This window comes from Dromiciops gliroides, chromosome 1 (genome assembly GCF_019393635.1).
Source record: "Dromiciops gliroides isolate mDroGli1 chromosome 1, mDroGli1.pri, whole genome shotgun sequence".
NCBI classification, from domain to species: Eukaryota; Metazoa; Chordata; class Mammalia; order Microbiotheria; family Microbiotheriidae; genus Dromiciops; species Dromiciops gliroides.
In genome coordinates this window covers 375,386,202-375,403,663 of record NC_057861.1, presented here as the reverse complement: position 1 = coordinate 375,403,663, position 17,462 = coordinate 375,386,202, and the positions used below count along the sequence as shown (strand labels likewise).

Genomic DNA, 17,462 nt, shown 5'->3' with positions numbered 1-17,462 from the left:
TCACTTTGCATCAGTTCATATAAGTCCAGGTTTTTCTGAGAGCATCCTACTTGTCGTTTCTTATAGCCCAATACTATTCCATCGTAATCTTCTCCAACAACTTGTTCAATTATATGCCCATTGATAGACATCTCCTCAATTTCAACTCACTGCCAGCACTGATAAAAAAAGACCTGATAAAAATGTTTGCTCAGACAGATGGTATGCGTGATTGGGCATCATTTTAATTTACTCTACAGAATGGTTGAATTAACATACCATTTCATCAACAATACATTATTATTTTAATTTCCCCATATTTTCCAAAATCTGTTGTTTTCCTTTTCTGTCATGTTAGCCAATCCAGTAGGGGTGGGGTGGTACCTCAGACTTGTTGGAATTTGCATTTCTCTTATCAATAGTCATTTAGAGCATTTTTATATGACTAAAGTTACCTTTGATTACTTTTTTTCTGAAAACTGCCTATTCATATAATTTGACCATTTATCAATTGAGGAATGGCTCTTATTTCTAGAAATTTCCCTCAGTTCTCTATACATTTGAGAAAGGAGGTCTTTATCAGAAAAAAGTGATGTCATTTTTTTCACATTATGGTTTTCACTTCATCCTATTCCCCCTTGTTTATCCAACCCTGTCTCCTTTCAACCTGCCCATTCTCAAAATTGTTTTACTTCTGATTTTTACCTCACACAATATGTCCTCTTTTCTATCATCCTGCTTCTTCTTTTATGCTCCTCCCCTTCAACTTTCCTGCATAATACAAGAAATTCTGATAACCAAATAAGTATGTATATTATTTTGAACCAATTCCAATGAGGGTGAGGCTCATGAGTCCCACCCCCTTCCATGTCCCCCATCTTACCCTCCACTGTAAAAGTTCTTTTGTGTCAGATAATTTTCCCTATTCTATGTCTTTCTTTCTCCTTCTTCTGGTACATTCCTCTTTCTCACTGCTTATTTTATTTTTTTAGATAATTATCTCATCATATTCAACTCATACTTGTGCCTTCAGTCTTTATATACTCCATCTAACTGACCTAATAATTAGAACATATTTATGAATTACCAATATCATTTTCCTATATAGGAAGATAGATAGTTTAATCTTATTTAACCTTATTAAATGCATTATGGCTTATCTTTCCCGTTTTCCTTTTTATGCTTCTCTTGAATCTTGTATTTGAAAGTCAAATTTTCTATTTATATTTTCTTCTACTTTTCTATTCTTTTGATTTTGTTTTATTTCTTGATGTCCCATAAAGTCTAGCTTTCAATTGACCAATTCTAGTTTTTAAAGAATTATTTTCTTCAATGAGCTTTTGTATCTCCTTTTTAACTAGGTCAATTCTACTTTTTAAGGAGTTCTCTTATTTTTTATCCTTTTCCCTCTTTGGCCAATTTTACTTTTCATGGCATTGTTCTCATCATTGAATTTTTGTACCTCTTCCCTCCCCACCCAAGAGTTAGTATTTTCAGTATAAGCCATGTTAATATATTCATAACTTATTGACATTTTGATAATTAAGCTATTAAGATGTTATTTTAACCTCATTCAATCTTATGACATAATAATTATTGACTACGATATCCACTCCCAGATGTGACATTTTTTTTCAATGAGTATAACAGAAGGTGGAAGAAGCTATTGATAGCTTATTTAAATAGTGGCTTGTACATTTCAAGGTCTTAATACTTGAATTAAATTATATGATCTATCAAACTAAGTGACCTATAATATATATTTTTTAATATTTTGCTCATTTTACAGGTCTATTGAAAGCAGAAGACAGCATTTGGAACAGTGTGTGTGTGTGTGTGTGTGTGTGTGTGTGAGAAAGAGAGAGAGAGAGAAGAAATATTGAACTTGACATCCTGTCAAAATCATACATAATGAGGACTTGTTCCTGCCTATCCTTATTTATTTGGACATCTATGCTTCATGTGGTTGACCTGACACCATTACAAGAAAGAATGAATAAATATTTACAAAAAGAAAGGACACTCAGCCTCTCAGAAGATCATGGGAAAATACTACATCGTATCAAGCGTGGTTGGATGTGGAATCAGTTTTTTTTGCTGGAAGAGTATACAGGTACAGACACTCAATATGTAGGCAAGGTAAGCATTTTTTTTAACATTCCAAATACAGAAAATGAATGAGAGACTAATTCTATCATTGCTTAATATTTTCAGATTGTGTTCATCCTAGATAAAAATTAAATATCTATTTAGATATAGTTATATAGATATATAGATGCACATATATGTATATGTATTTGATGAAATCATAGGGTTGATCTTAAATATTGACATGTTATCTCAAATGAATAAGTAGTAAAATGGGAAAAAAATCTTTCAATTAACATTTAACGTCATGGATCAAAAGTAAAAGAAATGTATCAGAAATAAAACTTTACCCTTACAAGATAGCAATATCATTCATTGAGACCATACTGATTATATGATTCTCAATAATGTGGACAGGGTATACTTTATGGGAAAGGTTCTGGTGCTAGGTTCTTTCTCTCTGCAGTAATGTCGAATCAGATGGTAGCATCTGATAACTCTGTAGAACAACCAGCCTAACAGTTGTCCTTATCTCCTAGGCATTAAGAGGATGAGTCTAGTGTTAACAAACACTGCAATATTGTGTAAAAATTTTATTAATTATAACTAATCTGTATACTCCTGGCTGTTTGGCCAATCTGAAAAATTATAACTGGCCTGTAAGTCCTTCTGCAGTCACCATTCTGAAAGAAATTATTAACTGTCTTGCTAATCTGTAAGCTTTTAGCTGGTAAAGCTATAGCTGGCTATTAGCTATCTACGCCAGTCTGTAAGGGCCATTTAAAAAAAAAATATCCCCCAACTACTTCTCCCAAATTGGTAAGAAAAATATTAGGAAGCCTCTGTCTGTCACTTTAAGCAAATACCAGGGTTTATAGAGGTGGAACAAATTTAAAGATAAGAAAAAAGACAAATAGAATATACTACCAGACTGCATTTTAACTTTCTTGGCTTCCTTAGGACACGGCCTGGTGGGGCTTGAGGGAGCCATGTGTACCACACCCAGGGCTCAAGGGAGCCATGCCCCGCTGCTGTGCACCCAGGGCCTCTGCATGGGCTGTGCTGTACCACGCCTGGGATCTCTAGGGCATATCCCCTCAGAGCAGAGGGAGCTGGGGCTTTCCACAGATGTCCTGTGGGCCACCTGTCCCCAAAGGCTCGAAGGAGCATGGGGCTTCATAGCTCTCTGCTGAAGCAAAGGGGGGAGGGAACCAGCTGGCTCACACACAGAGAAAAACGCTGAGGGCCCAAGGCTCTCCAATCCCAGCCAAACATGGGGTCCCCAAAATGACAATAAATTCTTACAATTGGATGATAACAGAAACAGTAACAGTGACTTCCAGATCAATAGATAAAAAGAAAAAATAATTATATGACTTTTTCTCCTTAATATGGAGTTTCTACAGTGTGAAAATTAAGCTTAGTTTTTATCTGCCTGTCTCTTAGAAAAATAATAAACAGTTCAGAGAAATTAATTTTATATCTCCTACAAAATTAGTAATAATAAACAGAGACATGTTTTGCACAGAGCAGAACAAGATCAGAGAATATAATGTCTCCTACAGGTTAAACCAGATCAGATACAGACAGGAAAAAAAAAATAATACCAATTTATTTTGTCCCAAGAAGAATTATAACATGATCATGCTGGAGACCCTTCCAAAGAAGGGAGCTCAGAGTCTTCCTCTTTCTGAGGGTATATACGGTGTTTTTGTTCACTGGTTATAGAGAGTTATTAGTTTCAATAGCATGATAATACAACCCAGAAGCAAAAGCAATTTAACAATTTCAATTATAACAAGTATGCAGAAAATACGGAAGCATAATGATAAGATTATAGGATTCTAAAAAAGGGTTTGGCAAGAATGAGGATGCCCATATGTTCCCATAAGATAGGACTTACTATCCTGAGGAAAGAAGTCACCAGGTAGGGACTTTAGATCTGGGTTCAGTTTGAATTTCAGTTGAAGGACATTTTGCTCCTATTGATCCAGGGTTTCATCAAATATACTTTTGGATAATAAGGCATCTCCATCAAATCCAGGTGATCCATACATTAATATTAACACTACTTAGGAGCAAGGGGTCTTTGTCCTCTTAAGACTATGTGCTTTACTTCAGTATTAAATGGCATATTTTCCCCCCTTTGCCCCTACCTTCAATTTTCCCCCAAAATAAATACTATCTTCTATGATAAGGTCATTTATTAATTCAATCTAGTTTCTCTTCTTTATATTACAAATTACTTTTGTTTGTTTTTCCTGATTCACAGTCTATTAATTTCTCAGAATTGAAGGTAAAGAAAAGAATCAAATAAGAAACTAAGTATAAAAATGCATTAATGGGACATCTATGCTACCTATCAATGCTTTCTTCTGATTTATTTCTAATTGCAGCATCATTATGTCAATCATCTCTTGAAACCCCAGAGGTGATTTTTAACTCCTTATCCATCATCATCATCAATCACTTATGTTACTTTATAAAGTTAAGACTTGAACCCAGGTGTTCTTACTAAAATCCAGAATATTCTGTCTGCTGGCTAAAATATCTAGTCAGTTACAGAATTGTCAATGGCACTTTCAAAAAGTCCCTTAAATATTATATAGTATCACTGATTTAAAACTAGAGGAGACATTAATGGCTATGAAAGTTAGAGGCTGTAACCAACCACCACCTTTCTTCATTAAAAAAAAAATTATTAGGTAGTTCTTGTCATATCTTATTCTGTATGAACCCATTTGGGGTCTTCTTGATAAGGATACTGGGGTGGTTTGCCATTTTTGTTCCTAGCTCATTTTACAGATGAGGATACTGAGACAAACAGGGTTAAGTGACTTTCCCAGAGTCACAAAGCTAGTAAGTGTCAGGTCAGATTTGAACTCTGGAAGATGTGTGTTCTTGACTCCAGGCCTGGGTCTCTATTCACTGTGCTAGCTAGATGCCCCTTATTTTACAGGTGAGAAAACAGACACAGTAAAGTAAAGCGACTTTCCCCTGACCTCATAGCTGGGAAGTGGGATAGTTAAGATTTGAACCTATGCCATTTTGTCTACAAGGATGGTGCTCTATACATTAAATCTTTTGCTATCCCTCTCTCTCTCTCTCTCTCTCTCTCTCTCTCTCTCTCTCTCTCTCTCTCACACACACACACACACACACACACACACACACACACACATTTTTATTCTTCTATCATAATAAATAAAAGTGGTATTTCCTCTTGTCTGGACAATTTTAGTAGTTTGTTTAAAATCATTTCATGTTACCTAAGATCCCTTTTAACCCAGCTATCCAATATGTATATCCTTGTTAGATTAATCTAACACACAGCTCTGAAAAAAGAATCAAAGATGTAGGTTACTTGAAGAGGGCATAGAGAACACCTAGTCTAAACCTTTCATTTTTAGGTGATGAAAAAGACCAGGAATGAGAAAATTATTCACCTAATTTAATCATTCAACTAATTAGTAGGATAACCTAGACCTCTATTACTAATTTCTATTGCTTTATCTTTCCCCATTATATTACACTGAATCTTAAACCTTAAAATATTTTGAAACATTTCAGTGGTTCAGTGGTCAGGCACTGTACTAAGTGTTGGTAATATATATATATAAAAAAAATAAAAATTGCCTGTTCTCATGCATTTTTCTGGGATTAAGAAGCACTATGTACATGTGTGTTTTTATATTCACACCTATATACATCCATATTTGTATCTATGTGAGTGCATGTGTATTATATATATGCAAACATACATTAAATCTAATTATTTCTATTATCTATTTCTATTACTCTTTTCCTCTCTCTGTTTCTCTCTCTCTCTCTCTACATATACTTATATACATATATATATATGCACACACATATACATATATATTTGCATATGTAGGATATATGCAAAGTAAATCAGTGATTGTAGAAATAGAGCACCTAATGTTTTGGGTTAGGGAGGCATTCAGGAAATAGTTTAAGTAGGAGAGAATACTGAAGGTGATCCTTCAAGTGAGTTTGTTCCTAAAAGGAAGATAGGGATTCCAACACATAAGGGGAAAAGGGAAAATATTAGAAATAGGAGACCATATTGAAAATTCACAGAAAGCAGGAAAAAGATGATATATGTGTGCAAAATAGCATGATGACCAATTTAACTGGAATCAATCAATCAAATATTAATGAAGCTTCTACTGTGTGCCAGAACTGTGGTAAGCACTAGAGATATAAGTACAAAGAATGAGAGAATTCTTGTTTTTAATAATCTTGCAGGGCAGCTAGGTGGTACAGTGGATAGAGCACTGGCCCTGGAGTCAGGAGTACCTGAATTCAAATCCTGCCTCGGACGCTTGACACTTACTAGCTTTGTGACCCTGGGAAAGTCACTTAACCCCAATTGCCTCACCAAAACAAAACAAAACAAAACAATAATATTGCATTCTTAGAGGGGAGACAAGAAGTATATAAATTAGCAAACAAAGAAACAAATAGATAAATGAAAAAATATATAGAATAAACATCAAATCGATAAATATAAATATATACCAAATCATTAAAAACAAGATAACTAAGGTTGATGGACACCAGAAATTTTGGAAATCCAGAAGGGTTTTCTGCAGAATATTGTACATGAGCTGCTCTTAAATAAAGATATGGCATCTATGATGTGGAAATGAGGAAGACATAAATTCAGTTATGGGGAAATAGCCAGTGTAAATGCACAGAAATAGAAAGTAAAGTGTCATGGGCAATATCTGAGGAAGAAAGGAAAAGCCAATTTTGCTAGATTATAGAGTGTGTGGTGGAGAATGATTTTTATATGTACTTTTGGGGGCTAGGTTCATAGGATTTAATAATTGAAGATTTTTCTCTTTTATTCTAGAGGCAATAAGAAAACAATAGAGTTCGTTGAGTAGGGAGATCATATGATCAGATCTGTGCTTAAGGAAAATTACATTATCAACCTTTTATCTAATGGACTGGAATGTGGCAAGACTTGAGAGAGCAAGAACTAATGGGAGTCTGTTGCAATAATCTAAGTGATAGTTGATGAAAGTCTGTACTGAGGTGGTAGCTATGTGCATAGAAGAAATAGGTGTGATTCAAGAAATGTTGTGAAATTAAAATAGCAAGACTTGGCAACCAATTGCTAAGCAGTATGATTGAGAGTAAGGAATCAATCCAAAATAATGCTGAAATGTTGAACTTAAGACATTCCAAGGATATTGATGTCACTTGCAGAAATAGAGAAGCAGATTTTAGGGGCATAATATTTAACACAATTTTACACATTTTCAGTTTATGATCTGTCCAGGAAATCCAATGTCATATGTTAACAAAGTCACTGGTGATCTGTGAGTGAAGCTGGCAGAGAGACTGGCATTTTCATATATTCTTGATATTCAATATCCAGATTTGGGGACTTCTCTGAATAAATATGGTAATTAAATCATGGGATTTGATTAAATGTCTAGGTGAATGCCTACAGTAGGAGGATGTGATATGGATACTGAAGTAGCAAAGGATAATGAGAGGGACTATTAAGTGTCAAAAGAGAACCATGTGACAGTACTATCAAGAAGAGTGGAATTGAAAATATCCAGGAGGAGGGGGTAGTGTAACCCTTGGCTTGAAGGGTCAGTTGTTTGGGACTCTCTCCATACAATGGAGACTGATTACTCGGTGTTCTTTGACTGAGTGGCCAGCAACCAGAGTTAATGAAAACAGGGAGAAGGGGAGATACTGAGATCTTCCTTGCTTCTTGCCTTGAGATACAAGATGGCAATTCCAGCCTCACTTTTGGTCCCTGAAGTGGAAGAAAGATTTGAGGAAGACATCTGCATATGGACCTTTTATCATGTCCCCATTCCAAACTTGCTGCACTAGAGACTTCAGATCATTTCCCCTTTATTGGTAGTTGAGAATGTGTCTTGATTGAACTGAATTACTTTACTCCCACCAGAAGGCTTCCTTTAATCTGTATTGTCTAGTTTATATTTTGTTATTTCTATTCATTTAGTTTGGTTAATGGGTTTCTTTACTATTTGCTTTCTGTGTCACTATGGAAGTGGAATTTGGTGTGAAGGAAGTCAAGTCTTGGATATAAAGTTTAGAGCACTCTTTTCCCCATTAAAAATATTAGGAATTTTCCTGAATCTAAAATTTTATGCCCTGTTCTCAAGTAAACAGATATACTGCCATTTCCATAAAATTCCAATCCATTTGTCATCCCAAAATTTTCTCAATCCTTCACCACCCGACTCATATCTAGTATGTTACCAAAGACTGTCAATTTTACTTTTGACACATACCTAGAATATATCCTCTTTTCTCATCTGATATTGCTACTACTATGATGTGGTCTCTCATCTCCTCATACCCAAACTATTGCAATGACCATCTGGGTTGTCTTTCTGCCTTTAGTCTCTGTCTACTTAAATCAATCATTCATTACTCCACAAAAGTGATTTTTCTAAAGTACAGATGCAACTATGGCACTATCCCCTCCCACTCAATAAAATCCAGTGGCTTCCTATGACCTCCAAGGTCAAGTATAAAATCCTCTATTTGGCATTCAAAAGCCCTCATAACCTATCCTTTACCCACTATTTCTCTAGTTTGTTCATTTGTTTGGATGTTTTTTCTTTTACATCTCATATTAACCACCCTTGTACTTTTTGATCCAGTGATAATGGCTTCCTTGCTGTTCTCTGAACAAGAAAATTAACCACTCACTTTGGGATGTTTTCTCTTTCTATTCCCCATACCTCAAATCTTCTCCATCTCCATTTATATTTACTTGTTTCCTTGGTTTTCTTCATGTACTAGCTAAAATCCAGCAGGACATTTTCCCATCCTTCTTAATTTTAGTGCCTTCTCTCTGATGATTACATCCTCTCTATACTACACACACATAAACAGACACACATGTATGCATTTATCTGTGTATGCATGCATGTATTTGTTTTCATGTTGTCTCCTTCATTACATTGTGAGCTTCTTTAGGATAAAACCTTTTACATTTCTGTATATCTTCCATGCTTAGCAGAGTCTCTAGTAAATAATAGGCATTTACTAAATACTTTTTTGAATAATAGGTGTGTTATAAATGTTTGGTGAATCAAATATGACTTTTTAGGAAGCAAGAAATAGGTAGACTATCTAACTGAATTAAGGGTTTTGATTGAGAAGTTGGGGCCATCATGCATATAGTCTTGGATATGATAATAAGGAATTCATATTATAGAAAATGAGGAGTTGTTTTGCAAAATAGGGGAATGACATGATGAAAGTGGTGTTTTCAGATAACTAAGCTGGCTGTCCTATTAAGGATGTATTTAAAGGAGAGAAGATACTGGATAGTAAAATGCTTAATAAAATACAATGTAAGTAGTTTGACATAAAGAAGAAATATGTAACATATAGTTTCATAATAATTTTAATTTTCTATGTAAAAATGTGAAGTTACATTAGTTCTTTTTCATTTAAACTACCAATAATAAGTAGAGCTTTTTTATTCCAGGAGATTAAGAAGATTAAGGAATTCTACATGGAACACAATAATATTAACTCACATTTACATAGTGCTTATTATATGCTAGGCACTACACTAAGCACTCTAAAATTATTATCTAATTTGATCCTTGAAGGAAGATGTAGAAAAAAGCCCCAGTAGGATGAGCAAGAATGGATTGCAATCTACATCATTGAAGGGCATGCCCATATTAAGAATGTTACAGGAAAAATAGGTGAAGAAGGAGTTCTACCAAATTCGTTTTATGACACAAATATGGTGTTGATACCAAAACCAGGCAAAGCAAAAACAGAGAAAGAAAATTATAGACCAATTTCCCTAATGAATATTGATGCTAAAATCTTAAATAAGATATTAGCAAGGAGATTACAGCAAGTGATCACCAGGATAATACACTATGACCAGGTGGGATTTATACCAGGAATGCAGGGCTGGTTCAACATTAGGAAAACTATTAACATAATTAACCACATCAATAAGAAAACCAACCAAAATCATATGATTATCTCAATAGATGCAGAGAAAGCTTTTGACAAAGTACAGCACCCATTCCTAATAAAAACACTAGAGAGTTTAGGAATAGGGGGGGCTTTCCTTAGAATAATAAACAGTATCTACCTAAAGCCATCAGCAATATTATATGCAATGGAGATAAATTAGAGGCCTTCCCAATAAGATCAGGGGTGAAACAGGGATGTCCATTATCACCCCTATTATTTAATATTGTTCTAGAAATGTTAGCTTTAGCAATCAGAGAAGAGAAAGGAATTAAAGGAATTAGAATAGGCAAGGAGGAAACAAAACTATCACTCTTTGCAGATGATATGATGGTATACTTAAGGAATCCTCGAGAATCAAGTCAAAAATTACTTGAAACAATTAACAACTTTAGCAAAGTAGCAGGATATAAAATAAATCCACATAAATCATCAGCATTTCTATACATGACCAACAAAGTCCAGCAGCAAGAGATAGAAAGAGAAATTCCATTTAAAGTAACGGTAGATAATATAAAATACTTGGGAGTCTACTTGCCAAGACAAACCCAGGAACTCTATGAACACAACTACCAAACACTCTTCACACAAATCAAATCAGATCTAAATAATTGGAAAGATATCAATTGCTCATGGATAGGCAGAGCTAATATAGTAAAAATGACAATACTGCCTAAATTAATTTACTTATTCAGTGCCATACCAATCAGACTACCTAAAAATTATTTTATACAGCTAGAAAAAATAATAAAATTCATCTGGAAAAACAAAAAATCAAGAATATCCAGGGAAATAATGAAAAAAAATTCACAGGAAGGTGGGTTAGCGGTACCAAACCTGGAGCTTTACTATAAAGCGGCAGTCATCAAAACTATCTGGTACTGGCTAAAAAATAGAGTGGTAGATCAATGGAATAGGCTAGGCTCAGGAAATGCAGTAGTAAATGACACTAGTAATGTAGTGTTTGATAAACCCAAAGACTCCAGCTTCTGGGATAGGAACTCAGTATTTGACAAAAACTGCTGGGAAAACTGGAAGATAGTATGGCAGAAATTAGGCATAGACCAACATCTTACACCTTATACTAAAATAAGGTCAAAATGGATACATGATTTAGACATAAGAGGTGATACCATAGGTAAATTAGGAGAGAAAGGAATAGTGTACCTATCAGATCTTTGGAAAGGAAAACAGTTTTTGACCAAACAAGAGATAGAGTATATTATAAAATGCAAAATAAATGATTTTGATTATATTAAATTAAAAAAAAATTTGTACAAACAGAAGCAATGCATCCAAAATTAGAAGGGAGGCAGAAAGCTGGGAAACAATTTTTGAGGCCAGTGCTTCTGATAAAGGCCTCATCTCTAAAATATATAGGGAATTAAATCAAATATATAAGAATCCAAGTCATTCCCCAATTGAGAAATGGTCAAAGGATATGAACAGGCAGTTTTCTGATGAAGAAACCAAAGCTATCTATTCCCGTATGAAAAAATGCTCTAAATCTCTAATGATTAGAGAGATGCAAATTAAAACAACTCTGAGGTACCACCTGACACCTATCAGATTGGCTAAAATGACAAAAAAGGAAGATAATAAATGTTGGAGAGGCTGTGGGAAAATTGGAACACTAATGCATTGTTGGTGGAGCTGTGAGCTGATCCAACCATTCTGGAGAGCAATTTGGAATTATGCCCAAAGGGCAATAAAGCTGTGCATACCCTTTGACCCAGCAATCCCACTTCTAGGTCTTTTGCCCAAAGAAATCATGGAAGGGGGAAAGGGACCCACATGTACAAAAATATTTATAGCTGCTCTTTACGTGGTAGCAAGGAATTGGAAGTTGAGGGGGTGCCCATCAATTGGGGAATGGCTGGACAAGTTGTGGTATATGAATACAATGGAATACTATTGTGCTGTAAGAAATGATGAGCAGGAAGAGTTCAGAGAAACCTGGAGGGTCTTACATGAGCTGATGATGAGTGAGATGAGCAGAACCAGAAGAACATTGTACACAGTATCATCAACATTGAGTGTTGACCTACTGTGATGGACTATATTCTTCTCACCAATGCAATGGTACAGAAGAGTTCCAGGGAACTCATGATAGAAGAGGATCTCCAAATCCAAGAAAAAAAAAGAAAGAAAGAACTGTGGAGTATAGATGCTGATTGAACCATATTATTTCTTTTGTTTTGGGTGCTGTTGTTTTTTTTTTCTATTTTGAGGTTTTGCATCACTGCTCTGATTCTTTCTCTTGTAACAGGATTAATGCAGAAATAGGATTAATGTTATTATGTGTATATATATGTGTGTGTATATATATATCTATATGTATATGTATAGAGATATATAGATATAACCTATATCAGATTACCTGCTGTCTAGGGGAGGGGGGAGGGAGGGGAGGGAGGGAGAAAAATCTGAAATTGTAAAGCATGTATAAACAAAAGTTGAGAACTATCTTTACATGTAACGGAAAAAATAAAATACCTCATACATTAAAAAAAAAAAAAAAAGAATGTTACAGATCCAGTATTGTATTAGATGGCTGGAATAATTAAGGAAACTTTCTCTTATTCAAGAAAAGTTCCCATTCTCAACATTTGTTACCTTCTCTAATAAATACAGACATTTATAGTGTACTTAATTAAATCTAGATAATAACCAATAAAATAACGTTAAATGTTTAACAAAATAATATAATGCGTGCTTATATAGCTAATGCTTAAAATAGTGCCTAGAGCATTGTAGGAGCTTAACAAATGCTTATTGAATGAATGTGTTTACTGTAAGAAAAGACAGTTTTGGGGGGAAAGTGATATTTCTTTTCTTAAAGAGATTTAATCCCTAACAAGTCCCCAGAGTAAGCTGTAACTGATCATGTGTTAAGATGTTATTAAGAACTGGATGGACTTCAGTTATTCATCTTTCATTGTTTTTTGTTTGTTTGTGTTTTTTTTTTCTGTAAGCAAATTGTATGAACATGTGGACTTTCTTGCAGGAAGAGCCAAATTTGAAGCAAAGAAGATGTTACAAATCATGTGTGTCTGGAAATATTAGGAGGATTGGAGAATGTATTTTCAAACACCATTTAACTAGTCTTTGAAATTCAAAATGAAATGAGATTCTAGAGAGTATGGTATTGAAAAAAAATGTTTACTTTCAGAAATAGTAACTTCAGATCTATGGGCCAATCTCTGTATTTGGACAAGAATGATTAATAGGGATTATAACATAGTGAATAACAAGTGGCAAAACTGCACAACACTCAGAGGAGGATTTGTTTTATAGTTAGACTGCATGACCAAAATGGTTTGATAAATCACTCTTCATTGACAAGCCGACCTGTAGTCAATGAAAAAGAATGGGGAATTACTTAGTGGTTAGGAAATATAGTACTCTACTTGGATGGAGAAATGTTGTTTCTGGATCTTGGATATACTCACTTATCTTCTGTGTATCAATAATTTCGTAAAAACACCTGAAAATACGTTCTAGAAAGATCAGTGGATTTATCTGATATAACTGATAATGGTGATGACTATTATTATCAACAGAAATATTTTAGGATTTGTTAGAGTAAAGTTTATGAAAGTATACTGCTTATAGATTATATCTAATTTGTATGAATTGTGTGTTTTTTTTTAAAATGGTCTACAGATGGGCATAGTAGCATGAGTTTGTAATAGCAGATACCTGAAAGACTGAGGATGACATTTATTTTGCCTTTGAGGGTACAAATATAAAAAATAGTCATTTCTGACACTCAAGGAACTGACATATAATTGAGAAATAAGATTCATGACCTGTAGTGGTCAGAGAAGAGGATTGGATATGCCCTCATGTTTTAGGGGAAAACATAAATAAAATGAAAGATTTCAAAAAGTATGGGGGGGTGGGTGTGGCAGAGCCAATATAGTGGAGGAAAGGCTGTGACTCTCCCAGCTCCTGACAAACCCATCCACATAGCTCAAAAAATAATGTCATAAGACAACTTTTGGAGCAACATAACCCACAGAACAGAGTGAGACTCTTTGCCAGCCAAAGATGGCTTAATTAGGTGACTGAGATCACCTGCTGTTCAGGCTGAGAGAGGAAAATAGGGCATAGGGCAGGACCAGCCTCCAGAACCTCTGAATCTTCCACTGCTTCTTCTGAAGCTAGGCTTGTGGACCAGTGAAGGGAAATAACTGCAATCTCTGCTGGAACTGGGGTGGGGGGCCCACATTCTGAACCATCAAGCAAACTCCCGCAAGAGCCACCCAGTGGGGGAGGGGCACAGGCATGCAAAGCTTCCGACCATAGAGAAACAGATTTCAATCAGACTTCTGTTTCCAGGTAAAAGAGAAGATAATACTTCTAACTCATAAGAATTTTTTCTCAATATTAGGGAAGCTGAAAGGAATATACTTAGATAGAGGGCACAGGTGTGAATTGAATTTGAAGGGATGATATCTGTAAAGCATTTTTTTTTTTGCTTATCCTTCTTTTTTGTGGGGCAGACAAGGTGTGGTGGCTTATGCCTTGGGCCAGATTTGGGCTCAGGGCCTCCTGGTGCTTTGTCCACTGTGTCACATAGTTGACCCATGATGACATCTTTAAAATAAAGTTATAAGGTAAGAGGAATGCACTGGAAGAAAAGGAAAGGGAGAGGTGGAATGTGGTAAAGTAACACATAAAAGAAACAAGAAAAAGCTTATGGCATGGAAGGGAAGATGGGGAAGGAGTGTGGGAGTAAGTGAGCCTTACTTTCAGAATGACGTATGAAAAATGCAAACCACCAACAGAGGAAGAACTGATGGTATTTGAATACAGATTGAAGTAAAATTTTATTTGTTAGCTCCTCTTTCTAAAGTTATTTTATCTATTTTCTTTCTCAACCTGACTAATGAGAAGATGTTTGGCATAACTGCAGATTGAATTGCTTGATTCCATATGGGGGGTTGAGGAGGGAGGGAGGAAGAAAATGTAAAACACAAAGTTTTTAAAAGATCAGTGTGGATTTTTTTCTTTTCTTTTTTTACATGTAACAGGGAAAATTCTAAACAAAAAATAAACAAAGAAAAAAGGATTGGGGAATATTTATTAAGGAAGAGTTACTATCAGAGAGACAGTTTCTTCTTGTCTATAAATGTCAAGAGAATTAGGTCATGTTTAACTCTGTGATCCTATTTCTTTTATTCTTATTAAAATAAACAGAAACACAAAGAAAAAAGTTTCCTCTTTGATTAGATAAAAGTATCTAGAGCATATGCACAATAGACACAAACACTATATATCATGTGACAATTATATGAAAATGTTCTTAGGATAGAAAATGGTAAATATTATTTTTTAGAGATATCATTTTATTGACATGTAACTATCACCATAGATTGGCCACCCCCCAAAATGCATTGTCATTAAAATAATCTAGTTATATTTCATCTTAAAGCTATATATATTATTTAGGCCCAGAATTTTTTTTTTAAAACAAGACTCTTCAATGAATCACCAAAACTAATTATCCCACTGATATTTTAATCATGTACAAAACTGCACTCCTTATCATTCTCCAAAAGCAAAAAAATCCAAATCAATAGCAACTTCCTAACCTCTCTATCCTTATCAAGGGTGCTATCATCCTCCCAGTTACCAAGGTTGCAACCAATGTGTCATCCTAAATTCCTTACCCTCACCTGCCATAGCAAATCAGGATCCAATCTTTTGTCCAGGCCTGTCATTTTCTGCTTTCTTATATATTGCATAGATAACATATGTATATGTCCACAACACACGCGCGCGAGTGCACGCGCACACACACACACACACACACACACACACACACACCCTTGTGTAGGCTCTCATCACTTCACAATTGAACTATTACAATCCTGGTTGATCTCCCTTGTCTCAAGTTGCTCTTTATCCTAATCTATCTTCCACTCAGCTTCCATAGATATCTTTCTAAGGCACATGTCTTACCAATTCACCTCCTTATTCGCGTCTTATGTTTTGCTTTAAAATACCTTCAGAAACAACTTCCTTCCAACCATTCCAATCTTCTTGTGCTTTTATTTTTAAAATCCAAATATTCTTTGATTCAGTAACAATGGTCATGTTATTTACTGCTCCTAGCACAGGATATACTATCTCTTGAGTTCCAACATTTTCACTGTTTGTTTATTCATGCCTGGAACTTTTTTTCTCCTTGTCTTTTTCTCAGCTTCCCTGGTTTCCTTAAAGTCTAAGAAAATTCTCACTTTCTGAAAGAAACCTTTTCCAGTCTTCTTACTAACTGCCTTCTGAGAATACTCTCAATTTATCCTGTATGTATCTTGTTTGTATATAGTTTGTTTGATAACTCCTCTATCGGTCTGTGAAGTCATTTAGAGCAAAGATGGTTCTCTTTTGTGTTTCCAGTGCTTATGACAGCACCTGACATATAATCACTTAATAAATTCTAGTTTACTCTAACTGTGTTTCTGATTTTAGGTTGAGATTTAAAGGGCTTTCCATCATTTCCAATATGGGTTCAGCCTACTTATTCAAATGTATTTCATATTATTTCCCTTCACAAACCATTCTAGCTACACTGTCCTACTTACTGTTTCCAGAGTTCAGCATTTGTTCACCCACCACTGTCGTTTCCTGGAATGGTATCCTTGCCATTTTCCCTCGATTTCTTAGTTTCCATTAAGGCTTATCTCAAATTCACTTCTTATGAGAAATTTTCCTGATCTCCGTAGTTGCTATTTTTCTCTCTTTCCTCAAATTATGTTTCTTTCTCTTCTCACGTTGAATTTCCCATAAAAATGTACATTCCTTAAGGCTTATTTCTTATTGTTGTTTTCCTTTGGATCCCCACTTCCCACCACTGTAACTTATACATAAAGGGCTTCAATTAAAATCATCATCATTATCACCACCACCACAATCATCACCTTAATCATCATTTTCAAAATAATCTTTGACACTATTCACATTTACATTGTGGCAATTAAAAGTATATGGGGTTGCACTATATACTGTCCCAAGTTTAGGGAAAATTAGCTGGGGTTCTAATATGTAGCTCCTTAGAAATTAGAGGCTACTGCAACAGGTTGGGGCATTATTCATTTATTAAAGTATATTAAATATTAAAAAAGAGAGCACATGGCTCAGAAAGTTATGAACGAGAGATAGTGGGGAGTGAGAGTGGGCTGCATCTGTCCCCTCCAAGTTCCAGGCCCAAAAGAGTGCATGACTGTGTAAGCTTCCTGTGGGTCAAAGGAAAACCTGTTCTTACACATTGCTCAAAGCTAATTGGCTAGCATCATTCAAATCTATAGGTCTATTGGATTTGAGGATGATTTGGTGCAGTGCATGCTGATGTCAGGGTA

The 17,462-nt window shown here is 35.1% G+C and overlaps 1 protein-coding gene across 1 annotated transcript in view; it reads left to right on the top strand.

Annotated features, from left to right (window-relative positions):
• CDH9 (cadherin 9) overlaps positions 1–17,462 on the top strand; it is a 228,550-nt gene that overhangs the window by 67,639 nt on the left and 143,449 nt on the right. Inside the window, exon 2 of the mRNA XM_043972884.1 lies at positions 1,769–2,118. Within this exon, the coding sequence (XP_043828819.1) occupies positions 1,891–2,118 (228 nt within the window). The 5' untranslated portion in view covers positions 1,769–1,890. The remainder of the gene's footprint in view (positions 1–1,768; positions 2,119–17,462) is intronic.